The following is a 27,392-nucleotide window of genomic DNA, read 5'->3' on the forward strand; positions in this document are numbered from 1 at the left end:
TTTTTCTACCTCAGGTTAGCATTGTTCAGCCCCATATAATACCTTACTTACATAGTATATGGGTTCCTGATTTCCATCTTCATCCTTGATGAACACTGAGCTCACGACGTGCTTCCCCATCATAAGATACAGGTATAATAGCTCACCAAGTGTTGGCTTAGTGAGTAAGGACAACTCGACCAAGTAGAATTTTAGGACTTGAAAGCTTGGTGCCATGCCTCATCTCAAGAGAAGTCTTTGACCTTTCTCACAACTTTGCGCTGGATTGAGCGGAATATGGACTTGTTGAGGGTTGTTGTTTGTTGCAGGTGACTTGATGTATGAGGCAGAAATGAAGCCAAGTAAAGAAATGCATGAATTGGTGTGCACATATTCCTATAAAGGGACATGAAAGTAAAATTTGTCATACCTTAGGGTGTATAGGTAATTTCACAAACTATCAATCTAATTCCTACTCTGGTAAACACACACTAAAAATATTATTGCAGATAATCTCAAGAAAATTGAACTCAGTGAACAAATTACAAATCAGTCACCTTTGTACTAATCCACCACAAAATACACTGTTTAGCCATTTATTCCAAACATGGCCTTAGGGCTTATTAGACTAGAACTGAGCCTGCTAAACCTGTATTTCAAGTGAAAATATAAAATTGCGTTTGAATTTGTGTTTTAGTTGTTTTGTTTTGTGTTTTGAAAATCGAGAGAGAAAAATAGAGATAAGTAAGTGTGTGTTGAAAATAGAAGATATGTTTGGATTTGCGTTTTGAGGTAATTTAAAATATTTTAAAATAAGTGGTGTAGGTTTGATGTTGGATTTTGGAAGATAAAAATCACTGTTAATTATCAAATCATATTTTTTTAGATATAAATATGTACTATATATAAATATTTTATGTTTAATGTTGTATTTTTGGGAGACAAAAATTACTATTTATTAATTAAAAAACAGAAAACACGCAGATAAAGTGTAAAAACATAAAAACAAACATTGAATGTGTTTTATATTGTCTCAAAAAATGCGAATACAGAAATCCAAACACAACCTAAATTTTTATGTTGTTTGGTTTATTTTTCAATAATCACTTCTGAAATTAAATTATGCTGATAAAAATCACAAATTGTAGCTTTTAATTATGTCGGAATTATTATTAACTCTCCATTGTTTTCCTTGAGTAAGCTTAAGAATAATACTAGTTTTGAAATTTACCTAAGTTTTTATTTAAATTGAAGAATTTCATATTCTTAATAATAAATTTTTTAAACGTATTTGGATAATTTTAAATTTTAAAAAATTCAAATTCTTTAATTATAATTTTGGATTATCTTTCATTAAATTATAATAAATTTTAAATTAATTCATTTAAAAGAATTTCTCCAAATCATTTGATGGATTCAAATTCATATGTTGCATCTGAATTTCGGATCAGGTTTCAAACCAACCCACCCGAGTCCAAGTCCGACTTGGCTTAAACCCAGTCCGGATTCTCATTGCTCAGAGTTGGAGGGTTTACAAGTTTCAGCAAAACCCCGATCATCGTCTTCGATCCTTCGGACCCTCGGAAGCCTCAAATTGTGTCACCTTTGAGCTGTGATTTACTGTTATTATTCAATAAAGTACTGATATTTCTTTCGGCAATGAGACAACAGTTCTCTCGTTTAGTTTCTCAAACCCTCACTCGGCTCCCAAGACCCATTTCACCGATTGGCCGAATCGAAACCCCAGCAGGAAACCCTAATTTGATTCGAAAATTCTCAGCTTCAGCTCAGGAATCCAAGCCTGCACCATCTGAACGGGTATCTGGCATCGTTGATGAAATTTCTGGTCTTACATTGCTGGAAATCTCGGATTTAACGGAAGTTTTGAGGAAGAAAATGGGGATTGAGGAAATGCCCATGATGGCAGTGATGATGCCTGGGATGGGTTTTGCCCCTGGAATGGCGGGAACGAAGGGGAAAGGAGGTGGAGGAGGCGCGGCGAAGGAGGAGGCAAAGCAGGAGAAGACGGCGTTTGATTTGAAGCTGGAGGGAGGTTTTGATGCGGCTGCCAAGATTAAGATTATTAAGGAAGTTAGAGCTTGTACGGATTTAGGGTTGAAGGAGGCCAAGGATTTGGTGGAGAAAGCTCCAACCTTGTTGAAGAAAGGGGTGACGAAGGACGAGGCCGAGAAGATCATTGAGAAGATGAAGGGAGTTGGGGCGAAAGTGATCATGGAGTGAGGTAAAATGGTTGATATTACTTTTTTAGGATCTTTCTGAATTCAGAAGGAAGCTGAGTCGAGTTGTGTTTGTCTACATTGCCACAGTTCTTTGATTTTCCCTAGATGTTGTGTGAAGATCAGCTTAGCTCGGGCTAAGATGTTTCGATGATATCATGCCACGTGAAATGGGTTTACATAGTCTTTCTTGCTGTTAACATTCAATTCATCCATGAATTTCCACATTTTGCGTCAGTCTTAATTCCATCATAGGAGAGTAAATACATCTTGGATGTGAAATCATCTTGAATAAGAATTGTAGGTTTACCACATCATCTAGGAATGGAGGTGCTGGGCAGCTCCCTAACATGAAGCAAAGTCGTTCTTATGTTAGCATTATTTCTTCACCATTCTTGCCTGGTTGTAAGGCATAAATATGGCCAAACTCGATCTTTTCTGTCTATTAGCAGCCATAGACAGGTTTTTCTTTACTAGCACCTTAAGGTTCACATGTTCCTTTATAATAAATCATGTTGCCACTTCTTGATTGAGTTATTTCATTCTACACTATCAGAAGTGAAGTTGCTACTTTCTTTACTATTCATTTTGAATAAGCAAGCAAAGAATACATTAAGTAGAATTTTTTAGAAGAGCTTTTTCAGTAGTTAGTTATCTCTCATCTGAATCCCATACTTCTCTGTGCCAGACCTTTCCTCACTACCCACAACAGGTTGATGAAGTAGTAATTTTAGGTCAATTTGGCAGGATAAAAGTTGAAGCCAATATGACATGATTCTTGATGTTGTTTTTGAACATGGAAACAAAATATAGGAAGACTTAATACTGATTGGAGTTTATTTCACGAATTTGCTGCACCTCCTGAGTCGTGTGAGGTATTCCTGTATCCTAGTGGCTTCAGAGCTTAATTTTTTCACAACTTGCTGAATTGGCACTCTCTCTCACGCATCCGCATTGCAGCTCAGTTCTTATTTCTTGATTTGCTGCCCATATCTTCAGCTTTCTATGGGGCATTCTTCATCTCAAATTGACGTCTGCTTGTTTTGATGGTCAAACATTTAGGTCTATCTGGCCCTGAGACATACGGTGTGTGCTTATTTGATGAGAATGTCTAACATCTGAAATTTGATATTTCCTGTTTTATACTTATTAGACACTTGTGCCATGTTCATTAACTTCATTCGACACCCCAACCTGACTAGCATGATTTAGAGAACACACGAAAAGAAAGGACTGAATGCTCCGCTTAAGCTTCAAATAAAATAGGCACCCACCTGAACGCCATGGTTTACTAAGCACATCATTCGTGCGTTCCTTCTGATCTCAAATGTTGGCCTTGGGATATGAAGTTCTTGTGAACTGCATCATCTTGATCCTAGATTTGAAGTTTACTGCTATGACTCTATATGCAAACAACTTATGTAACTAGCGCTATGTTTTATGTGTTCTTTTCAGCCATTCGCAACAATAATCATAGAGCAATCTGGGCTGCGATTTCATGCAGAACCCATTAGGTGATTTTACCAATGTATCACATTGCAAGCAAATTCATGAGCGAAGAAGACTGGTGTGGGCTTTTCGACAATCCACAGGATGTTACAGGATCTGCTTTTACATATCGAATAACTTAGATGTATGACATCCAACCTGTAAACACTTAGCTGCAGCTTCATATATAAACTGCTCATTTCACATATATCAGTTCTTTAGATCAAAATGAACAAGTTCATGGGTTTATTTTTGTAGAACTAATGAATTACTTTCTGTTTACACTTAAGTTAGCTTCTTTCTTTGTTCCCCCTTTGTTCTTCAATTTCCTACTCAGAGTTAAGTTGGTTGATATGAGTAACTTTGTTTTAATACTGCTACATCTAATTATACTAATTCAATTGCCAAAGTTTCTTATGTTTCTTTTTACTTATTATTATCTTGCTTTTCAGTTGCAATTATTTATGAATTGATTAGTTCGGCAAGGCGGCATTGATTTTCATGTTTTGAGTTTGAGTCCCATTGGATGTTTGTCTCACTATATGTGAGAGCGTATTTCATTTTATGTGAGTGTTTGTAATTGATAAATCGTTTTTAGTCATATTAATGTATTGGTTGAATAGAATTATTGTTGAATGTATCCACATGAGTTAGAAAAAATGTTGAGGATTATTTTGAAACCTGTTGTTTAAAGAAAGAAAAGGAAAGTCAACACTTTCATGGCTAGGGATGACAGTAGATCCAATTTGGGGTGAATTTTTTACATTAAAACAATTCTTTACTAATTTCTATATGCATGTCCTAATTTTAAAATTTAAATATTTATATACTATAATTATACATAAATATCATATGTGCATGTAATATAGAACATGAATAACATAGTCGAATTGGATCATAATGATATTGCGTGCGATGATGTCTAGTATTTACATATCAAAACTCGTTTGCAATGGATTTTGTCTTTATGCTTTAAATAAATCGTACAGAAACTTAAAAGTTAAAAAAATGAAAAAGAAAAGTTAAAATTGGAGTATTTTAAAAAATAAAATTAAAATATTTATAATTTCACTGATAAGTTGCAGAAGTTGGTAAAGAATTTTTATAATTTTTGGTTTAAAAAATTTAATTTAAGCAATTAAAAATAGACTTCTCAACTTATTTTCAATGATAAGTGCTTATTTTAAAATTTGCAAACACCCCCTTGAACTATTTCCAAATGCTCCAAGTTAACCCAAATCCTTTGTCATTCTGATTCATGCTATTAAATCAAAAATATTTTTTATTTTCACATAAAATGAATAAACTACACAATCGGCAATGGCATAACAAAAGGGTTTAACTGCATTTTTGGTCCTATAGTTATATTTTTAGTATTTTAGTCTTATAACTCTTCAATATAGTAAAAGGGTCGTTCCTACTTTCTGTTTATTGCAATCTTAAGAAAAACAATGATCGAAATTTTCAAAAACGGAAAATGAAATCATAACTCTGGTCAATTTTGAAAATTCTCACAAATTTTGTCCTAGAATTGAAAAATTAGGAAAAAGTTAGGATCATTTTATAATTCTAACAAATTATATGACAATATATATATTTCCGGTCAATTTTGAAAATTCTTACAAATTTTGCCCTAGAATTGTAAAATTAGGAAAAAGTGTAGGATCATTGTATAATTCTAACAAATCATAACTCCGGTCAATTTTGAAAATTCTCACAATTTTTTTCCTAGAATTGTAAAATTAGGAAAAAGTGTAGGATCATTTTATAATTCTAACAAATTACATGACTCAATATATATATATATATCTCGATTGCATTCCTTAATTGAACAGCAAGCGATTGACCCACCATTCCCCCATTTCCCTGGATTCTGTTTTTGGGCATCTGTACCGACAGACAGCCGTGGAGAAGCGAATTTCTGTCGTAGTTTTAATTTGATATGAAAGAGGAGCTGACACTATAAAGTAGCAGATGATCGATGGCGGCGGGCTGGCAGTGGGAGAACGCGGCCGCCGGCTCCGCCGCTGGTCTCGCCACCGTCGCCTTCACTCATCCGTTCGACGTCATCCGCACCCGATTCCAAGGTCTCTATTCCTCTACTTAATTTAAATCTAATGGTGTTCGGTAAAACCTGCAATCTTCCTGTGTGTTTTTCCTTTTAATTGAGTTTCTGTTGTTGATTAGTGAACGACGGGAGATTGTCGTACCTACCTACGTATAGGAACACTCCTCACGCTCTTTTCACCATCGCTCGCACCGAGGTTTGTTGTTTTGGATTCGAGATTTCCGCATTCTCCGTCTCCGTATTTATTGTCACGTTATTTTCCTTTCCTATGATTTTGTTTTGGCTTATTTTGCTGATATATGTCGATTTGCGATGAGTTGAGTTTTACCATACTTGTCTTGAACTCTTGATAGAGTAGAAAGTTCTTGGAAACAGCAGCGTTTTAATTCCAAAATTATAAGTAGCACCTTACAGTGATTGATTGGAATCAACTTTGTACAGTGGAGGAAAATGTTGAATGGTTTATGCATAAGCTTGAATCTAGAGACAATTTGGCATCTAGGAACACAAGTTATAGCTGCATCAGGAATTTATTTCATTTTTGTTCGTAATCCAAATGACATATTGATCAAACCATTTGAAATGTAAAATTCAATAAATTGGATGAGTTCATTCTTTTCCAATCTTTTTTTTTTGCTTATTGCTCAAACATGTCCAATGGATCACTCACTGTTTCATTTGGCTAATCAAATCTTTTGAAATAGAGGAAAATAGTCATGGTTAATTTTCTAAATTTATGATCAATGTAGATGCTGGAAAACAGCAATGTCCTCGTCAAATTTCATCTGCCAGCTTGGGACACTTATGCACTTAGAAGAGCAATGAGACCTGGAAACCTGGACATTGTTGTTTGTCTACATTGTAAAACACCTAGTTGTGTGAAAGAACTGTAATTTGCTTTGCTGTACAGGAAACAGCTACTTTAATTCAATGCGGGCAGTTGTAACTACGACTTAATGGTCGATTGCATGATTTTATAAACTCCCTTTTCCTTTTTAGTTAGTCATTTCACTTCAAGATGAATTTTTTGTTACATGCTTGAAATAATGACATTATATTTCAGGGTCTTAGAGGGCTGTATGCTGGCTTTTACCCTGCTGTTCTTGGATCAACTATTTCATGGGGTTTATATTTCTACTTGTAAGCATCCATCCGAATTATGTCCAAATTATTAGTTTTTTAGTTTCTAAGTATGCTTAACATGATGCATGGATGCTCCTCAGAATGATCTCATGCAGTATTGGATACACTTGGATACAAAATTTGGCGTATATGTGTCAAATATGTTTTTGGAGTATCCAAAATTTGGGGAAAAAATAAAGAAAAGAACAGAGGGGGGAGATGTTGAATACAATTTCTGATACATTTTCTGGAGTATCCTGCATGTCCTGGACATGGGGCAGGGTATTAATCACTATTATTAAAGATTTTGGTAAAGTCAAAGAATGGAAGGATTTCTTGGCCTTTTAGTAAGAAAGTGAAGCCCACCAAATTAGAACTCTCCATGTCCTATACTAAGTTCTTTCTCTTCTTCATACCGATTTCTTTCACCAATAAAGGTAGAGGAGCAGAAAGAACTCCTTAAGGATCTTAAGGCATGGCCTAAAATGGATTAACCAACTCCTTTCAACAAGAAATATCTTTTATATTATTTTTTTATTGCTGTAAATTAACCCGATATGAATCCATTTATTTTAGTACACATAAATTTTGGTAAATGTAAGTTCTAAATGATATGTATGAATATTTATATATGTATATATACACATAAAATATATGTACTACAACCCATATGGCTGATGTATTGCATTTGCTAATTTTTTTTGAAATTCCTGTATATTGTATCATATCTCTATCTATGTGATCTAGAAACCTAACAACCTTGTAGGTGTAAAGATTTTTGGTATTTTACACTTGGAGTTTTAAATGACATTGGGACACAAAGGACCCTTCAATGTGTCACCATCCTTAATCAGTCCCATGATTGTGTCAATCCTGAATGCTCACTATACTAATCTTCCATGTATGTACAATAATGGTCATTGTTTAAGGGGCAAATATTAAATTTCTTCCTATTTTTACCTTGAATAACAAACTTATTGAAGTCCTATTTGTTCTATCCTTGTAGGACTTTTTTCCCATTGAAATTCAGTACCTTATTCCTTAAGGCCCTTTGTGGGTAAAATTAATACATAACCTGACTCAGTCTATCAGTGGATGAGAAAACTTGCCTTCTAGTGCAGATATATTTTTGAGTCCTGCATTTGAGTGGGATACATGAAAAAACATACTGCTACCTTGTTGTGCTGCTTATCTTCTTCTTCTTTTTTTTTTTTAAATGTTAATTTAACCATTCAGCTCTACTAGTTACACTGCATAAAGATGGTGCTACTTGAACATGCTAGTTCATGTGGTTTAAGCCATAAATGGTTGTCATTGTACTTTGCAGCTACAGTAAAGCTAAGCAGCGATATCTGAGAAGCAGAGAGGAGCTGAGCCCTGGTCTTCATCTTGCGTCAGCTGCTGAAGCTGGAGGATTGGTCAGATGTTTATAATATGTTGATCGTTGTTATGTTTATTTTGTTAGCATTCCATCAAGCAGCTGTAGTAACCTGGTGTAAGAAAATGCTAGCTGACTTCAACCTGATTTCGCCTGTTCTGCAAAAAAAGTAACAGAAATAGGTTTGGCTTGACAAATCTTCTCATGCAACTAGTTAATTTCCAAATTACATTATTTTATAATTGAATCCATAGAACTGTATCTTTAGTATGAACAAACAATATCTTTCATGTATTATATGTTGATGTGAGATATTCTTGATAAACACAAGCACAGGGTGTAGTTATTCTATTCATAATGTTGAAACAGGCTTGCCCTGTACTAATGCTATTATGAAGTCACCAATATTAAGTTGAGCCCCTTTGATCATTATTCAAGAATCGTTAAAGTCAGATCACACATAAATATAAAGTCTTTTTGCTCTATAAGATTTAAGAGAAAATGCAATTTCTGAATCAGCAGTGTCTATAGGGTTAGGGAGGATGAAGTTGCTCTGCCACTAATTCAATATAAGTTACTCTTTGATTTATTCTGTGGCTTCATCTGCATAGTAATCCAAGGCAACTGTAGGGATGATAAGATCCTATTGTTTAGTGAAGTTTATTGGTGGCTCATGTAGGTCTGTTTTTGCACCAATCCTATTTGGCTGGTGAAAACAAGGTTGCAGCTTCAAACTCCTCAGCAAGCTCGTCCATATTCTGGTTTCCATGGTCTGCTCTGTTCTTATACTAACTTGCTATGATGTGCTTTACTACAAGTGAATTTATACTGTTCCGTTCATTGCCATTTTGGTCCTATATGTAGGTGATTCCTTGGGTTAACGTGAGTAATTGTCTCAATTTTGAGGAAATTTGATGCCAATACTCTCCTTGTCCTGAAGTAATTTACATGAAGTTGTGTTGCTCTTTTTCATTGTTATATTTGCTCAAGTCATGGAGTTTGTATCACTATCAAGCGATACCCCGGCCGTTTGTGCACGTGTGTTTTTCTGCACTCTGTTGCCAGGAATCATTGTGAATAACTTTATTTAGTTGAACTGTATGTCTTTGAAAGAATCAAGACTGCATGTTGAGTTCATTGTTTCTGCATCTTCTCAGACCTCTCTGTTTGAACAGCAGCCAGGGTAAACCATCTATCGAAAAAAAATTTTAAGTTCAAATCAATGTGAATTCGTGCACTAAGAGGATGGATGTCTTTTGATAACTAATTAGTCAATGTTATACCTGCAAGTGGCACCTTATCTGTTACAGGACTGATGTCTCTCCTGAAGCATAATTGTTCTTGTTCTTTCTTCAATAAAATTACTTGAGTAACAGGAGTTTCTTAATAAAATGATTTTTCGGGGGTTTTACCCTTTTCTTAAATTCCTCTTTGCTGGTTTCAGATGCTTTAAGAACCATATTAAAAGAAGAGGGATGGAGAGCGCTCTACAAAGGGCTCGTGCCTGGTCTTTTTCTGGTTAGTCCTTTCCCCCTTTTCGCTATATTTTCAATTTATTTCTTGTATTTTTTTTATTCATTTATTATTCCTCTGTTATGTATATTGTTTATCATTTAATATCCGTTATTCTTGAGTACTCACGTATGCATATAATTCTGTGAAGGAACTAAATGGTTTTGGTGCTATCTCAGCAGGTAACGCATGGTGCTATTCAGTTCACAGCGTATGAGGAACTCCGGAAAATGGCTATCAACTATAGGACTGAGGAAAACAATTCTAACTTAGCTGATAACTCATTGGTGAGTTTCTGAAATCAATGACCATTTTGTTGTCTTAGGAACATTTTCCTGTTTAAAACACCGCAGACAGTAAAATACTTTGTTTTTTCAAGACTATCAAGTGAATCAGTGTATGAGACTTGTGGTCCTGTCGGATGCTGTAAACTGTGTGTGGAACTGCTTGGCAGAATGGAAACAAATGCTTTGAGTCCTAAAGTAGTAGTTTAGTGATGCGCCAAACTAGAACACATTCAGGTCCGAATAATCGTTGAGTCACTTTCCACTTGATCATTTCCAGGTCTCCATCCAAGAAGATGACATCAAAGCCCCTGTGACATATTAGTGGCTTTTCTTTATGCTCATTAACCTATGAAACGCCACAAGTTTCTTGGCAATTACTTCCTATTCCTACCAATCCCATTGAGCCTTCCAGTTGCTTTAGTACCTTTCCTGTTGGTCTCTGTAACCATCTCCTTTTAGGCCCAAAAGCATTTAACCATGATTCTCCTTTCTGCAAATGCAACCTAATAATTTCATTTTCGTGATCCTTTTTGCTGTCTCTCCCAGTGCTTATATCTTATATGGCTCACTATATCATAAGACATGAATTTTTGTCATTTGTCCATGGAAGTTAAACCGCCCCACCTCTCAAAAAGAAAAAAGAAACAAAAGTTACTCTATACCAGTAAGAAAAGAGTGCTCATGTTTCATGCAACCGAAAAAAGTTGATAAGCAGACGGATGTTTACCAATTTCTGGTACTATTTGGTTTATGCTCAGGAAGTTAGAGACTGGTTACCTATTTTCAGTTACCATTTTTTTTGCCTCTAAATTAAAAGGAGGAAAATGAAAATTTTGGCTTGAGATTGTTAACAATTTTTTTATTCTCTGGCCTTGTGCATACAGGATTCATTTGATTATGCAATGTTAGGTGCTTCTTCCAAATTAGCTGCCATTCTTTTGACGTATCCGTGTCAGGTAGGCCCAACTTTATTATCTCTAGCAGGCCTCTTTCGTGATGCATGGCATTAAACTTTTGCTCTTGTTCGCTGAATGTGTTTGTGTGAACGTCTCTGACAGGTCATTCGAGCTAGGTTGCAGGTAATAGAACATTCAGCTCTTACTTTAGATTTCTATAGATGCTCCTTATTCAAATTTCACTTAAACTGATGATTCAAACAGCTCTATGATTTCATTCCCTTTGGAATTGCTAATGGTCACCTTTTTGCGCCGCAGCAACGTCCGTGCATTCAGGGCATTCCGAAATACATGGATACCTGGCATGTTATGAAAGAAACTGCACGGTGAGATATGGCCGTCACTTTATGATCTGTACTTCTGACTCTTTGAACATACACTTTATGATTTAAAAGGGTATATTATATATATATATATGTATATATTGTATATTATATGGTTAATTACATAAAGACCCCTTCGAAAAATGCACAATTACACTTCCCTTAAAGAGGTTTTGGAATTACACTTACACCCCCAAGAATCCCTTTTTGTTAGCGATTGGACAAAAAATGCTGAAGTTAGCAAAACATAAATTTTTAATTTTATACTCTCATTTAATATTTTCATGTAATAATTTTTTATTTATAAGAGAAAAATGTAATAATATTATCTTCACTCTATATATAAATAATGTTAAACGCACTCTCTATCTCTCTTTATATATATATATAAAATTATATTTATCCCCTTATAAATATAAAAATATATATAGAATGTTAAATTAGCGATAAAATTTGGAAACATTAGCATTCTATGTTCGAACTCTAACAAAAGGGGTAGATGTAAATAGTGAATTTTTGGAGGGGTGTAAGCGTATTATTATTTTTTTTAAAAAAAAGAAGTATAATTTCGTATTTTTAAAGGGTATAAGTGTAATTTACCCTAAGTATATAGTAAATATATTAAATAAAATTCGGGATGCAACACACTTGATGAGCTTACATGCTGGAAGATTATGGAACCTACTCCAAACTGATTCTGGTTTCGCATTGGAATATGTGAAAAATAACTCTTTTGCCGAGAAGACAACTGAGTATTTGTTTCGTAAGCTGCATCACTATTTTGCGCACTTTAACGAGCTCTTTTCATCTTTGGCTCACAGATTTGAGGGTCCACGGGGATTCTACAAGGGTATCACTGCAAACATGGTGAAAAACGCCCCTGCCGCTTCCATTACGTTCATCGTGTATGAGAATGTGCTGAATATGTTGAAACTGGCAAGGAGAAAAGATGGATAATTTTAGTGTTGTTTTTATTCTTTTTTCATTCGTCTTTCCTGCCAGGGCGATCACATCTCGTTTTGTTAAGAGTGGTAGTGCCATTGTAGAATAATGCTAATTTTATGGCATCGCTAACGTATAAAGCAAATTAAATGTTCTCTTTACTGAGCGCATATCTGAATGCATTACATAACCTCAAGTGATGAGAAGGCCATAACTTATGAGACAACATGAGCTATACGGAAAATTACATCTATGCCCCTTTGAAATTTCTTTGTTTACTCCTTTTTTTGTTATGACTTATACGAAAAATGCTGATATTAGTAAAAATTTACATAATTTTTTAATTTTGATCTTCATTTAACATTTTTAAGTATATTTTTATACTTATAAAGGAATAAATATATTATATATATTTATATATATACATAGATAATGATGTCTCTTAAAACTCTTTATGGACTAAAAGCCCAAATAGCAAAATCCACTAGTCCAATTGGTGATCAAACGGTTGGTTCGTCAGTAGGAAGGTAAGGCCTAATGGTTGTTTCACTAAATTGCAAGCCTAGGAATCAAGTCAGTTCGTAAAAGACATGCCATCATATAGTTAGACAGACACATTATATAACTTGATAATACATCATCTTAAAATATCTCTATGTGATGCTTAGTAGATTAAAGGCAGATGACCTAGGAATTTATACATAACAGATTTTCGAATTGTCATGTAGACCTGGAAAGATTTGGTTAACTTGGTTTATCTCAGTGTATTTATATCCAAATCGTGCATGGATTTTTCGGGTAATTAGCAACATGTTGTCCGAATATGTCAGACACATCATTGAAATTTGTTTAGTTCTGAATTGGTTATAAGTCTAATGTCACTTGCAATATAATTATTAAATTTGTCAAAACAAGAAAATTGCACTTTTAGTCCATGCAATAGAGAGTGGCGTACTTTTAATCCCACAACTTATAAAATTAGCACATATAGTCTCAAATGATTAGAAAATTGTATCCTTTTTTGTCCCCAGGAGTTTCAACCGTTATTTTTTTTGGTTGGAAAACCGCTTGTGTTTGGTCAAAGTGATTTTGGTGGTTGGAAAACCACTATGCTTCTTGGAAGGAAATGAACACAGATACGGCATCATTTTTTTCTTCTTTCATCTTTAAAATTTTAGATTAAAATGCATAAAATTTTCCTCTGTTTGAAGGTTTAAAAATGCATAAAATTGAAGGTTTGGAAATATTTCTCTTGAAAGGATGATTCAAATGGTACCACTGACAATCAGAAACTCGTTGGAATGGCGCCGAAAACTTAGAGAGAAGTTTTCAGCGAAAAATGCGTTTTAATTGTAATTTTAATTAACTTAATTATTAATTATAGTTAGTTTTATTTTTTAATTAACTTAATTATTAGATATTTAATTATAATTTTGTTTTGATATTTAATATAATTATATTTAAGAATAAAAGAATTTGTATTTTTAGAAGAGATGAAAATGCAAAAAGAATTTTTTGTGAAAAAGTGAATTTGACCATAGTAATTTTAGATATAACATAGAGACATTTTAGTTATAAAATAAAAGAAAGGTAAAAAGATACACAAAAAAATGAGGCCCAATCGCACTTCAGGCACATGCACCCCACCTTCCATTAGATACTAACGAAAGGAGTTTTTTTTGCTGAATTTATTAAAATACAGGGGGAGGTTTAGCAATTTCTAAAACACAGAAGAATTTTTTTAACTATTTTAGAAAAATACAAGGGATAAAAAAATGGTGCCGAAAAAAAAAAATAAAATAAAATAAAAAAGAGAGGAAGAAACAAGAAGCCTCAAACATTGGCCAATTGCAGCAACAATGACTGTTATCATCAGAGACTTAGAAATATGTGGATTTGAAGACATCCTACAACCCAAGTATGAGGTATTATGCGTGTTCTTTGAGGTAGGGAAAGGGTGGTTTATTTATATGGCTTGACCCACCAATTTATGAGAAATCAACTGTTATTATTACCGAGTTGCTAAAACGATTGAACGCGAAGATGAAGGCAATAATAATTCCCGATAGAATTTATTCCTCCATCACAGATTTGCACATACAGTAGGTCTAACTACAAAAAAATCACATCCACCCTTTTCTTGCTTAAAAGACATGCATAAAACCCCTTGAGTGGATTGTGGAATGTCTACAATGTCTTCAAATCAACATGCTTCCGACAACAACAATCAATATTGCTTGAATTAGCCGATGTTCGAGACTTTTTTTTTTTTTTTAAATTATGATTTTAGTGTTAGATTTTCACATTTTATAGATGAAAGAGCGAGAAAAAGGCAGCAACTATGCCTTCATTTCCCGTCAAGAAGCATGGTGGTTTTCTAATTGATTCAGCAGAACACCCTCTCAACTATCCGTAAATCAACTATTTGATTCAAGCTCCGAGGGGAATGATCAATTACCACGAAGCAAGTATATGAATATTTACCATGTAATGGACAACACGGTGCACTCGATCTGAACTAAAATTTCTTCCACCTTAGTCTATTAAATTTTGGAATCTTACTTGTCATCATACCTAACCTTTATATATAGGGTATGCAGTAATTACTTAGATTCAAGATGAGGTGAACCAAGTGGGGATTCATGAGCTCATGCATATGATGAATGTTGTGCTGCAAACTCGCACTGGGCTAGATGCGCTCATCATGCCTGTGCTGAGGTTTACCTAACATAAAAAGGGTAAACTACAACAAGCTCCCTTGATATTTTTTATAATTACAAATACCTCTTCATTTTGAAAAATTATAAATACCCCCCTAAAATTAATGATCGTCTACCAAATAACCCCTTGTGACAATCCATTATAGAAAGGTATTTGTAACTTTTCAAACAACAAAGGAATATTTGAAATTATAGCAAATTTCATAGGAGCCCGCCCAACATGCAAGTCCATCTTCGTGTCTGACTTCTCTCACTATATTTTGTTTTGTTTTTCAAACAAAGAGCTAGTATTACTTACTATAATAACTATTTTCCTATATCAGATTTGAGCTGCACAACTCAGCGGTGACTGCCACTACATACGAGAGTTCCTATGTGGTTTTGTTAAACTAGGAGAATTATGAGGTCGAGCCCGTAAGTTTCTTTCTCTAACAATTGTCTCTACTCTAGTGGTTTATGTAGTCACTTCCATTTTATGTGACATGACATCGTGAGATTTATAGAGGTTAGTCCTAGATTGTACTTGTGTGTCAATCTGTAATCAATATGCGGAACAAATAAGGTAAAAAGTAAGGTTTCAAAATGCTGGTTATCTAAAGCTCATACCTGGTCTAATCTGATTCTTGAAGGAATGTGTTAGGCGAAGAGCAACGAGATCAGTTCGTGCAAACCAACGCTGCTTGGAAATTATGAACAGGTTGACTATGCAAGCTATCTGGGATACTTGCTATAATGACACAAAGCCCTTTGATATGGTGCCATGAGTTCCAGAGTTAGAATAGAAGATCCAAACTGCTTTTGTTCCACTACATTAGATATCGTTCCTCTCATGCACGCACATGTTTTGTGATGTTATCATTCTTTCTAGGTGAAAAAGTCAGCTATATAAACAACAACAAATGTCCGGACCTGTGAGTCGACGGAGTAGTTAATGATGATACAATTTGAATCAAGCTTCCTTCTTTGGCTCCTCTTCTCCCCTTTGCGGTAAAACAGAAGTTGGAAGAACTTTATACGGGTTGAGTATTCCATTAGGATCGAGTAGTTTCTTTATGTCAGCCATTAGTTGCACCTGCACATGAAAAACTCATTCCAATTATAATGTTGCTATCCAAATAAAATAAGAGTATAAACAGGACGTGGAGTGCATGGAGATTTAATTTACTATACGTGTATGTTTCCATCAGGTTAGGAATTGATCGCTAAATGCACTCAAAACAATTACGGTAGCAACAACTTGCAGAGATAAACTTTCAATAGTATACGAGGTGAGAAGGTTTAATTCATATTAATCCCTGACTTTTGATTTTAACTTCAAAATACCTTCTGTCTTTTCAACTCAATTTGAATTAATCCCTCCAACGATTGATTTCTGTATTACCCTTATGAAACTCTTTTTTTATTTATTTATTACATAAAATCATTTGTCATTCACTTTCTATTTTTAATTACAATTTAGTCTTTCTATTTTTATACTTAGAAAAATATATGAGTTTTAATTGAAATAATATGTCGTTGGCCCTCAAATAATAACTGGATCAATGAAATATTAATATAATTATTGTGAATTTAATGAACTTATCGAACTTTTCAAATAAAAAAAAAAATTGAATAAATAAGTTGGAGAAAGTAGTTTGAATGAAAAATAGAGCAAAAATATTTAAATAAAAAACTTTGAAAATTAGAGCATAAATTAAGAAAAGAAATATGTCAGCTAAAATATTGCAGAATGGGGTATATAAAACTCCTTAATTCATTCAGACGCTCTTTTATTTGAAAATTTGCAGAAGTTCAATTAATTTAAGACAATTATATTGATATCTCATTAACCAAATTATTATCTATACTTTTATATAATTGAATATTACCATTTTATTGTCTTCAATTTTTTTTTGTTTGTCCTTTTTTTATCTTGTAAATTATTTTATTAATATGTATTTTTTCCTTCTCAATTTCTATTTCTCTTTTTCTTCTCTCACTCTTTTTTCTCCAATCATTTCTCATAACTTTTTTCTATTCTTTAATATTTTTTATTTATCCAATCAACATAGATATTTTAAATTAGTTAGTAGTTTATAAAAAATTTAAAGTTAAATGTGCACAAACATCTAAATAAACATTAATGGTAAAATTTTCCAATTAAAATAATTATTATTTTCTAAGCTAATGTATGAAGGACCAAATTGTAATAAAAAATAGAAAGTGAAGCACTAGAATAATTTTCTGTAAAACAAAAAAGTTTTATATGGGTAATATCAGAAAATTAACTCTGGAATGATAAATTTGAAGTTAATTGAAAAGACAAGAACTATTTTAAGTTGAGATCAAATATGGGGTAGTAAAATGAATTTTACCCGAAATTTTTTCAATTAAAATAATTATTATTTTCTAAGCTAATGTATGAAGGACCAAATTGTAATAAAAAAATAGAAAGTGAAATACTAAAATAATTTTCTGTTAAAAAAAAATATTGGGATAATATGGGAAAATTAACTGCTGGAAGGACAAATTTGAAGTTGATTGAAAAAACAAGCACTATTTTGAAGTTGAAATCAAATTTCGGGACTAAAATGAATTTTACCCCGAGGTAAGACTTACAGTTTCCAGACTCTTGCTGTAGTGAATTTTATTTGCTTTCATCAATCCAAGACCATGCTCAGCACTGATGCTCCCGCGGTGCTTAGATGTCCACTCATATACAAAAGGTTCAATCTTTGTTAATATCTGAAATATAAATGTGTTGCTTAGGAGCAGTCCAGGATTGGAAAGTAAATTCACATATATGAAAAAGTAACAGGGTCGCTACACTGTCATCATATTGTCGGGTCGAAATATTGAGATGTAAGTTGCCATCTCCAAGATGCCCATAAGCTACTACATTTGCTTCGGCACCTAGAAATTTTAATTAAGGATTAAATTATGCTCAGAAAAAATCCTCAGAAACAGCATATAATGGCTTCTAATCCTAACCACGATTATTTCACTTAGAATAGATTTGTTCTTATTAGTATTTGTTTATTTTTGTAGCGGCCCATTAATCACTCTGAACCAGAATAGAGCAAGAAATGCAGCAAGATTAAACTAAAGTTAATATCAATTAATTACCAAGACATCCACGCATTTCTTCAACAAGATCATACATCTTTTCTGGAGGTAGAGACAAGTCATACTTATATACAGCCCCTGCTTTCATCAGTGCTTCAGGTATTCCCTGTGCACATGCAAATGCAACTCGATGAGTTTAGTTAAAGTGTCCGCAATAATCAGTTTACTCAGTTTGTTGCTAAAGGATACATTCCACCTTACATGCAGACTATTCCCGTAACCAATATATGCAATTGTTACTAACACATTGTTCTTCTCATACCTTTTCTCCAGGCATTCCAAACATTAGTTTACTCCACAATGATTCATGAATATAGAGTATACTACATTAAATCTGGACCAAGAGATGAAAGCATCTTACAGGTTTACCTTCATCAAAGATGATGTAAACTCAAATTGTACATCCTTCAAAGAAGGGAATTAAGAATATAGTAGTTTAACAGCTAGAATAATATAAACTTACACACAATTGGAGTTGGACGTAAGCAGGCAAAGATGGCAGAAAAACGATGGACTAATCATGGATTCCATATGGTTATTTGGTGATTTTGTTAAAGAAGAATGGCCCATGATAAATAAAAGCACTGGGTCAACATTGCAGATCTAAGAATACTGCCAGAAGCTACATTGTGCATACATGAATGAAAATTGAGTTCTACGTACCTCGCGTATCCGCCAAAATGCTGATGCTTGATTTATATCCTGAGCTAGAACTCCATCTGTTAACAATCCACTTTCTATAGATTGAAGAAGGAATGCTTCAAGCTTCTCTCTGGTGATGAGGCACAAATGGTAAATATTCAAGAAAAGAACATATCATCAATGTTATTACTACTTAAAGAGTAGCATCCTAAAGTCAAAAGTTGTGGATGCTGCTCATGACAAAGGTGGCTAGTAACAACCATAATAAACCTGACAAGAAATAGTGATGTCCACAAAAAGAAAACGAAACAAATTAATTGTTATGGGTTTTTTCTGCCAATATGCTCAAGTCGTAATGACTTCCCGGGAAATTGCTATTACAACTACTTGTGTTTTACTACAAGCACAACTATGAAGGTCTTGTAAGTAGTTGCATGGTCAATCTCAATTTTCATGAAGACTGAAACTAACTGGGGAAGAGAGACAAACCATCACTTGCAAGTGCGAGTTAATGGTCAAAAAAATTGCAGAAAGAATATGCATTTTCAGAAGCAAAGTACTTTATTCTTCAGCTTGGTTTCATGAGCATAAACCTTGAGAAAGACTACCCAGTCAAATCGTTTTTCAACCCCATTAGACATGAAAGATTACTAGCAAGTCAAAAGAAGATTACTTGTCATGAGATTCTGTGCTGCCTGTGGTCTCAATCAGAATATAGAAGTTGTGTTTTGAGGAAGGTAATGGGTCACGAAGACCATCTAAATGTTTCAGAACCTGTCACAGAAAATCCTGATGAGGTGCCACAGTATGATTATGAGCTACAATTTTCCCAATAGAATACAGTTCCAAGTCACCTTCAATAGGTCAACAATATTGCATGAAGAAAAACAAAACAATTTTTGTTTTCACTAAAATTTGCATGCTGAAGAAATAGCAGTTGTTAACACCTCTAACAAGCAGCACTTCAAAATAAGGCCCCTCTTCAGTAACTATTGCAATTATGTTACTTAGTCTGTCCCCAAAGCTTTCAAAATAATACACATCCTATAAATTATTTCCATTTATTATTTCCAGAATTGTTTTTTGGAACAACATTTGCAATACCCAAACACATAAAACTTTGTTTCAGACATTATTGAGTTTCAACATGATGAGCTATGGATGATAAATGGTTTATTTAATAAATAGAGAAAGGTATCCTGAAGATTCTAACTATAGTCTGAAAAAAAACACCGTGGGCAAATATAAATAACTAATTAAAAATATTATTATATTTGGTAGAGGCATCTTACCAGATCCATAGCATTGATATCCAAAAACTCAAATGCAGAAAGAATTTCTCCAAGCTTTGTCTTGGCTGCTGACAAGAGTTTCTAGAAAGAACAGAGAACTAAAATATAAGATAGGTTCAGCATCCGTCTCCACCATACCATCATAAAACTTGATTAAGTGGGAGATTGTGTGGTAGTGAATACAGTAATCAGTGATTAATAAATGATGTCATAAACCTTCAACTTTAATGTACAAACATCCAAATATGGATGAGAACATAAATGATATAAAAGATTTTTCTATAATGGCACAACCTTTAGCAAACCTATTCAGCAAATAGGTGGTATAAATCTGAAATCACCTATTACGTAAAAACAATAGTGCCGACATTTTCACATATAATTCTCCACAACCATGCTACAGACTTTCTAACTAATCATCCAGACTTAAACTTTACCTGACAGCTAGTGTAATCTTTGCAAGCAAGGAAAGCCAGATTTACTGATGACAACTTTGGAGGAGTAAGTATAGAGACCTTTGTTACAATTCCCAAAGATCCCTCACTCCCTAGGACACAAAGAAAATGGCCATATTTTTAGCCAAGAACAGTTTGCAGATGTTCATATTATAGAAAAAACCAACCAGGTTTTGTTTACCTATAAACAAATGCTTCAAGTCATATCCTGTATTGTCTTTACGTAAAGTCCCAAGCATATCAAGCACAGTACCATTTGCCAAAACAGCTTCCAGACCTGAAATGTCAGCTAGAAAATGTATTGTCAAGAAGAGAATGAAAGACGAAAATACAGAAATTTAGGAATTGCATGTACACTCCAACAAGATATCATGCACTTCCATCAGTGAACTGTCCCCTTCACAGAGGGAGATACTGCAAAAGCTCTGAAAGAAATATATATTTGTTTCATTTCTTTTGTGTCGAGCGCACTTTAAGGACTATATTATTCTATGGAAATTATAACGGGTAAAAGTTAGAGATCAAACTGAGCAAAATCTGGTCTGCTTGAGATAAACAGTAGCAATAATAGTATAAATTAATGATGAATATAAAGAGCAAGTCAAGAATGAGATATCACGCCTCGAGATCACAAACTCAATTAGATTGCAAAGCCTATTTATGTGGACTGAATTCTTCTTTGAATTACAGTTTCTGGATTTATGCAGAAGGCAACCTTCCTAATCATCGCAGGATTGTGTTTCATGTTGACTATAACGCTAAAGTATTTGGACTACATGATAAGAAAAGATGACTTGAATGCTCCAGCATAATATTATAAGGTTCGGTGTAGTAGTGATACAGAGGTAGGAATTATAGTAGGTTGCAGAGGAAGATCAATTTGATTGAAAACAAACTATTACAAAAGAAAGGGTAAGAGAAAATGCAAATCAAATATATATTGAACACATCAAAATTTCTCAGCACTAGAAGGGCAAGTCTGGCAGAGGTAGGATATCAATCCATTTAGCTTATTTTTGTTTTTAAGAATAAGTTTCCGTTGTTCGCAAATTTTCTGAGATATGATGCAAAGTATGCGATGTGCTTGAAAAGTCAACAATTTAGTGATATTCATGATGTATAGAAGCAACTTCCACGGCGACACACTCAAATTTTTCACTGACTCATGATTAAACCAAAATCCAGAAAGAAGCAGTCGGAATCCAACATTAACACCAACCAGGATACCACATGCAAGGAACAGTCATAAACAGAGACTGAAAATCATCAAACTCTAGCAGATAATTGTACAGAAAGGATGGACAAAAGGGCGCAGATAGGGGGAAAGAAATACAACTGACCAAGAACACTTCCATGGAGTGAACCGTACCGGATAAGGCGCAAGCCCCCAGCATTAGTTGAGACATTTCCCCCAATTTGGCAGCTTCCTTTAGCACCTAAATCCAGTGGCATGATGAATCTGGAGAAAAAAGCATTTACAGGAAACTAAATATGGAGAAACACAACAAATTTGATGGCCTTAATACAGAGTGATTAAATTGAGGCATAAAAAACTGCAAAGCTTGAATGATAAATCAATTAATTCTTGATCCGGGGTTTCCTGATGCAGTCAATCACATTTCATTAACTTCATAAAGAAATCCAGTTCTGGTTAAATAAAAATTGCATATTGCACAAGGTTAATATTGAACGACATTAGCTTCAAAGATTTGTTACTTACCTATGCTTATTCAGAAAAAGAAGCTAAAGCATGTTTTCATTACATTTGAAAAGAAGATGTGAAATTATATTAGAAAATGTATTAGCATAAATACCACAACACTCGAAATTTATCATGATATTTAACAAGGTTCTTAACCACAAAATTGGACCATAAATAATCAGAAAATTTACCCTTCGTTATCTAGAAAAGAAATCAAGTTCTCGAGAATGCATCCTGCTTCACATACCAGTATTCCACTAACCTGAAAAGATAAAAACAGAGGCAGCAATTGAATTGCCACTATGACAAGAAAGATTTAACTGGCTCTGAGTTATCCAAGCACGCAATGATAGAATTATGGAAGGTCTAAGGATGCATAATCAAAATCCCAAAAAAAAGAAAAAAAAACTGTGAGAATTTTAGATAAGCCAAGAGAGAAACGGAGACGACGATTTTACGTGGTTTGGCCATATGGCCTACGTCCACGACACAAATGCCCAAAGGGCTCAATTATGTTAATCCCTCTTAGTTTGAGAGTATATATTCATCTACATGAATTACATATGTCGATACTAGAAAATATATGTCAAATCATATAAATATCACAAGAATCACTTTGATATTATTCTACTGCGATTTTCCAATTATTTGGAGAATCAATTCATGATTGTCAACAAAAACAAAAGATCATGAGAAGCAATAAGTTGAGCAGCACAAAATGTCTTCAATTGTAATATCAGAAGATTGTGGCAGCAAGCATCAAGAAGAATAAGGAGTTCACTTTGCAATGAACTATTACCTTGTCAAAGGAAAGTATGTTATTCATGGAGCGAAGATTGATAATTACCTGAAATGAAATAGATAAACAGGGAAGGGAGAGAGATAGAAAATAAGTAAAGCATGAAGGAACCAAAACAATTCTAACTCCAAACTCACTCAAACAAACAAAAATATATGCATTTCTTGTGTCTGCTAAGATCTAAGTCCCAGATAACTCTGAAAATTGTATCCTTACACATTGGACTATCAAGGTATTAAGAGGCTAGAAAGCTAGCAAACAGACTAGATCATTCAAGGTTGAGCATGGGCACACGTGGATCAACTTGAGTTACACTTGAACTCACACATAAAAATTAAGCATCATATCTCATATATTATATTATAGGGTTAATTACACTTAGAACCCCTTTGAAGATGCAAAATTAGCTTTCACCTAAAGAAGTTTTGAAATTACACTTACACCCTTTCCGAAAAAATTCTCCATTTACACTTGATCCTTCCATTAGAGTTTAAATGAAAAATGCTGACATTAACAAAATAAATTACATAAATTTTTCAATTTTGCTCCTCATTTCATTCTCATGCATATTTTTGTACTTATAATGGGATATATATAATATATATATATGGAGTGAGGTTAACGTCATTACGTTTTTTCCCTTATAAGTACAAAATTATTACATGTGAATGTTAAATGAGGCATAACATTGGAAATTTATGTAAGTTTTTTGCTAACATTAGTATTTGTTAAATGAGGCATAAAAGAGAGTGTGGTGTAATCACTAAATTTTCGGTGGAGTGTAAGTATAATTTTGGAACTTCTTTGGGGGAAATTGTAATCTTGCATTTTTAGAAGGGCTCCAAGCGTAATTAACCATATATTATATGTGTAAGTACTTTTAGACCAAAAGAAATCCAAGCCTCATACTTGAATTACAAGGACATTTCAAGATAAATCTATATTTTAAGAAAAACTAAACAAAACCAACTTTACATAAACGATTAATATCTTGACTTGATGAAATCAAGGTCGAAATTAATTGGTGGTTTGTGCAGGACCTCACTTCATTTATTCAGTTGTTTTATATTGGCTATTAGGTTATTTACATTGATGACGATCATACTCAAAAGTGTGATATTAGTAACTTTCCTTTGACTTAATCAGATATTCCACATGCTAGGCTCAGCAAATATTTTTATAGTGCTCTTATGATTACATAGATTTCTATATGTTAGTGGGTTTTCACCTTTTTGGTGGCTCACTTCTAACTATACTTGCTATACTGTGCATTGTGATCACATTCCGCACCTTTAGTATTTTTCCAGATTGGACAATCTCACTAATCTTTCATTGCCTCTTGCTAGCTATTTGAACTTCCTATGATCCCTCCCAAGAAAGTGATCACATTAGCAGTTTGTTGAACCAGTTAGAATAAGTAAAAGCTCGTTATTGTCTGTTTGCTATAAATAAGATACACCATACTGAAGCTTCACTCCAAGAAATATCAGCTATGAGGTTCTGATAAAGAGACTCGGTATGATGATACCTGATGATTGGACAGTCTGTCATCGCTTGTCATAAAGGAATAGAAATGACCATACCTCATCAAACACGGGTATACTTCCTCCCACAAGACCTGTATTTCCACCTTGTGGTACAACAGCCAGGCATCGGGAATTACAATAATGAAGAATCTGTGAAACCTATACAAGAAAAGAAGAATAACAACCATTACAGCAGCAACATAGTACCCGAAGTAAGAGAAACCAACTCTGCCAACCATCTAGAAAGCACAGAGAAAACCGGAGTGCACAAAGAAGGGCCTACCAAAACCCATACTAGAATGTGATGCCATAAGTAGAGAAAAGACACAATGACTTAAACCAACATCTATCATATATAAAATATACCCAACAATGGAGCATCAAATGCTCCTTCCTACACTGGTGTAGGAAAACGTAAGTTTACATCCAATGCTTTGTACATAAAGATCTTTTACCAGAATATAATAATTAATCGTGCCTTTAAGCAGCATATGAAATATATCTACGGACAATATTAAGAACAATGAATGCACACAATGGCTCAAATGGAAAATGACACCTTACAACCTGAGGGCCTTAGCATTGTCACTAGGGCAAAAAAAGAAAAATGTTCACACAGATGTTTGGTGGAGATTACCTTAGAGAATGTCTTCTCCAAGTTGAGACTGCATATGTCTCAACAATGCAATAGCACATATGATTTAAAAAATATTAATCTTATTATTTTGTCCCAGAACAGGGGAAAGGGGAAGAGAAGGAGGGACACAAAGAGAGATAAAAACTCCTCGTCGTCAGAACAAGAACAACAAAACCCAAGGACTAAGGAGTTCCTTCAGATCAAAATTAAACAAAATGAAAAGGTTGAATCAAAAGGATACAGGTTGGTGTATAAACCAGAAATATCCAGTAACCAGTGGGTAGGAGCACAAAGAAAATGTTAGGTTGACTATAATAACTACACCTTCAGCAAAGCTCCTCTTGGACTTTGTAGCTATTCAAGGAAATACGACATAGAAACAACTTAACTGAAGGATATCTAGTTGAGGAGTTAAAAGAGGACACCAACCTCCTGGGTACTTCTTGGTTGTAACATAAGCTTACTTGAGCCTTTGTACTTCCGTAACCAATCCGTGTTTGCATCATCCAGCTTCTCCTCTTCCTCGACCACACCCTTCTCGCCCAATATCTTCTTGAAATAGATTATATCATCAGAATTAACCGTAGAAAAAGACTTGTTTCTCACTGGTGTTGAGGCCATGGAAGCAAGATATCTGCAGTGAATTTGGAAACCACTGCCTTCACCTCTAGGGAAGGAAGTGAGAACACCATTACCAGAAGCTCTTAAGAAGCAAATATGCTTTGAAACAATTTGATCGCTATAGCAAACATCTTGTCTGGACAGCTCACGAGTTCGAGTAAAGTTATAAGTAAGACCTGTCATCAATTTAGATGGAAATTGATAACTGATGGAAGAAATCGGATCACAATAATTCTTCAAATTCACCGCAATAACAAGTTGAGTTTTCAATTTGATTCAAAACGGCTAGAGACCATCTGATTAATTGATGACCAAATATTAGGAAATCCCCTTATTCTAATTTATCTATATTGAAACTAATATGTCATTTAAAAAGGCATAATTGGTGTATGTAGTCTGTAAATATGACCACTATTTACATTGCTCATATAACTCCACTAATATTGTTTACTATAGTTAGCATGACTTCAAGCAAACACAAGTGGGATATATAACACAAAATTGAAGCCTCTATCACAAGCAGCCAAGTAACAATACATTTTATTGCAGAAATTTCAAATACATACTAAATTATTTCTCTTCTTTTACTAATTGAAACAAATGGTGTTAGTTTCTATCCAATCTTTTCCTACTAGTATCTACTGAGTATTCTTGAAGTAGCAAAGCTGATTACAAAGTCACCCAACACAAACAGCGTTGCAGCTCCTTGAGCATGGCAACACACACAATAAAATCAACTCGATTAAATCCAAAAGAATCACCGAATTCATACAAAAAAAAAAAAAAAAAACAAACAAACAAACAAACAAAACAAGCCAAAACAAAATAACTTGCTATGCTTGAAAATTCAAAAAGCTGAATACAAGAGTAACAATGAAAATTCACCCACTCATTCTACACAATTCGCACACCAGAACTTACGAGAAGTAGTATAATCTCCAGACAAACAGACAGTTGTATCAATACGAATAAATTTTGAAGGTGAAACTACAAGCACCTGAATTGACGAAACGAATTGAACCAAAGAAATTAAGGTTCTGTCGCCCATCAAAGAGTTTCCTCGAAGAGCGCCGGAGCAAACAATAAGCTGCTACCACATTCGCCATTGTTCATCGAACTGAGTCAAAGCTATGTCGTTGAGAAATGAAATATGATTACGGTGGACGGATTGACTGTTGGGATCAGAATTCAGAACTTGCTGAGGAGGAATCCGCAGAAACTTGCCAACTTATTTATAGAAGCGATAATTAACTTATAGAAACGATAAATATACTGTCAAATTTAATTACACGTGAACTCAAGCACTTAAACAATTAAATTTAGTACTTTTAAAATTTATTTTATTTTAATAGATAATTTTTTGCATTAATTAAAATTTATTGATATTAGTAAAATAAGTTAATAAAAATCATATTTATTTACTTATTACAGATTAAATAATTATTTTTTAAAAAAAAGTAACAAATAGAGATGTCTCCTACGTTACCCATAATATGTGGAAGTATCGACGTAATTTCATAGAGTCATTCGGTCTGAATGCTACATGAAGAACATAAGCCAGATGACGGAACGGGAAGACCTAGGATGTAGAAGATCATACC

The 27,392-nt window shown here is 34.0% G+C and overlaps 3 protein-coding genes across 8 annotated transcripts; 2 read left to right on the forward strand and 1 right to left on the reverse strand.

Annotated features, from left to right (window-relative positions):
• Positions 1–1,499: 1,499 nt before the first annotated feature.
• On the forward strand, positions 1,500–3,811 carry LOC105165751 (Ribosomal protein L12 family protein). The gene is made up of 2 exons (XM_011084872.3): positions 1,500–2,221; positions 3,672–3,811. Exon 1 carries the CDS (start codon positions 1,639–1,641, stop codon positions 2,218–2,220), a length of 582 nt encoding a protein of 193 aa, XP_011083174.1. The 5' UTR covers positions 1,500–1,638; the 3' UTR covers position 2,221; positions 3,672–3,811.
• Positions 3,812–5,516: 1,705 nt separating this feature from the next.
• On the forward strand, positions 5,517–12,453 carry FOLT1 (folate transporter 1). Of its 2 annotated transcripts, none has more exons than XM_011084871.3 (11): positions 5,517–5,791; positions 5,892–5,968; positions 6,836–6,912; positions 8,222–8,312; positions 8,952–9,042; positions 9,717–9,790; positions 9,967–10,071; positions 10,956–11,027; positions 11,130–11,150; positions 11,286–11,353; positions 12,172–12,453. In XM_011084871.3, exons 1-11 carry the CDS (start codon positions 5,686–5,688, stop codon positions 12,305–12,307), a joined length of 918 nt encoding a protein of 305 aa, XP_011083173.1. In that variant the 5' UTR covers positions 5,517–5,685; the 3' UTR covers positions 12,308–12,453. The 2 variants fall into 2 exon arrangements, with proteins under 2 accessions (XP_011083173.1, XP_011083172.1); XM_011084870.3 differs by having other exon boundaries at positions 5,518–5,791; positions 9,964–10,071.
• Positions 12,454–15,745: 3,292 nt separating this feature from the next.
• On the reverse strand, positions 15,746–27,031 carry D2HGDH (FAD-linked oxidases family protein). Of its 5 annotated transcripts, none has more exons than XM_011084866.3 (15): positions 26,789–27,028; positions 25,600–25,967; positions 24,591–24,692; positions 23,008–23,055; positions 22,400–22,470; positions 21,847–21,965; positions 20,688–20,783; positions 20,489–20,598; positions 20,052–20,132; positions 19,433–19,533; positions 18,781–18,889; positions 18,118–18,223; positions 17,819–17,904; positions 17,611–17,736; positions 15,746–16,084 (listed from the first exon to the last, which is right to left on the reverse strand). In XM_011084866.3, the coding sequence occupies exons 1-15, from the start codon at positions 26,895–26,897 to the stop codon at positions 15,962–15,964; spliced, it is 1,755 nt and encodes a 584-aa protein (XP_011083168.1). In that variant the 5' UTR covers positions 26,898–27,028; the 3' UTR covers positions 15,746–15,961. The 5 variants fall into 5 exon arrangements, 4 of the variants coding, with proteins under 4 accessions (XP_011083168.1, XP_011083169.1, XP_011083171.1 ...); XM_011084867.3 differs by having other exon boundaries at positions 25,600–25,837; positions 26,789–27,012; XR_002287357.2 differs by lacking the exon at positions 17,819–17,904 and having other exon boundaries at positions 26,789–27,031.
• Between the last annotated feature and the right edge of the window lie 361 nt (positions 27,032–27,392).

Source organism: Sesamum indicum, linkage group LG6 (assembly GCF_026168435.1).
Source record: "Sesamum indicum cultivar Baizhima isolate 11 linkage group LG6, ASM2616843v1, whole genome shotgun sequence".
Lineage (NCBI taxonomy): Eukaryota > Viridiplantae > Streptophyta > Magnoliopsida > Lamiales > Pedaliaceae > Sesamum > Sesamum indicum.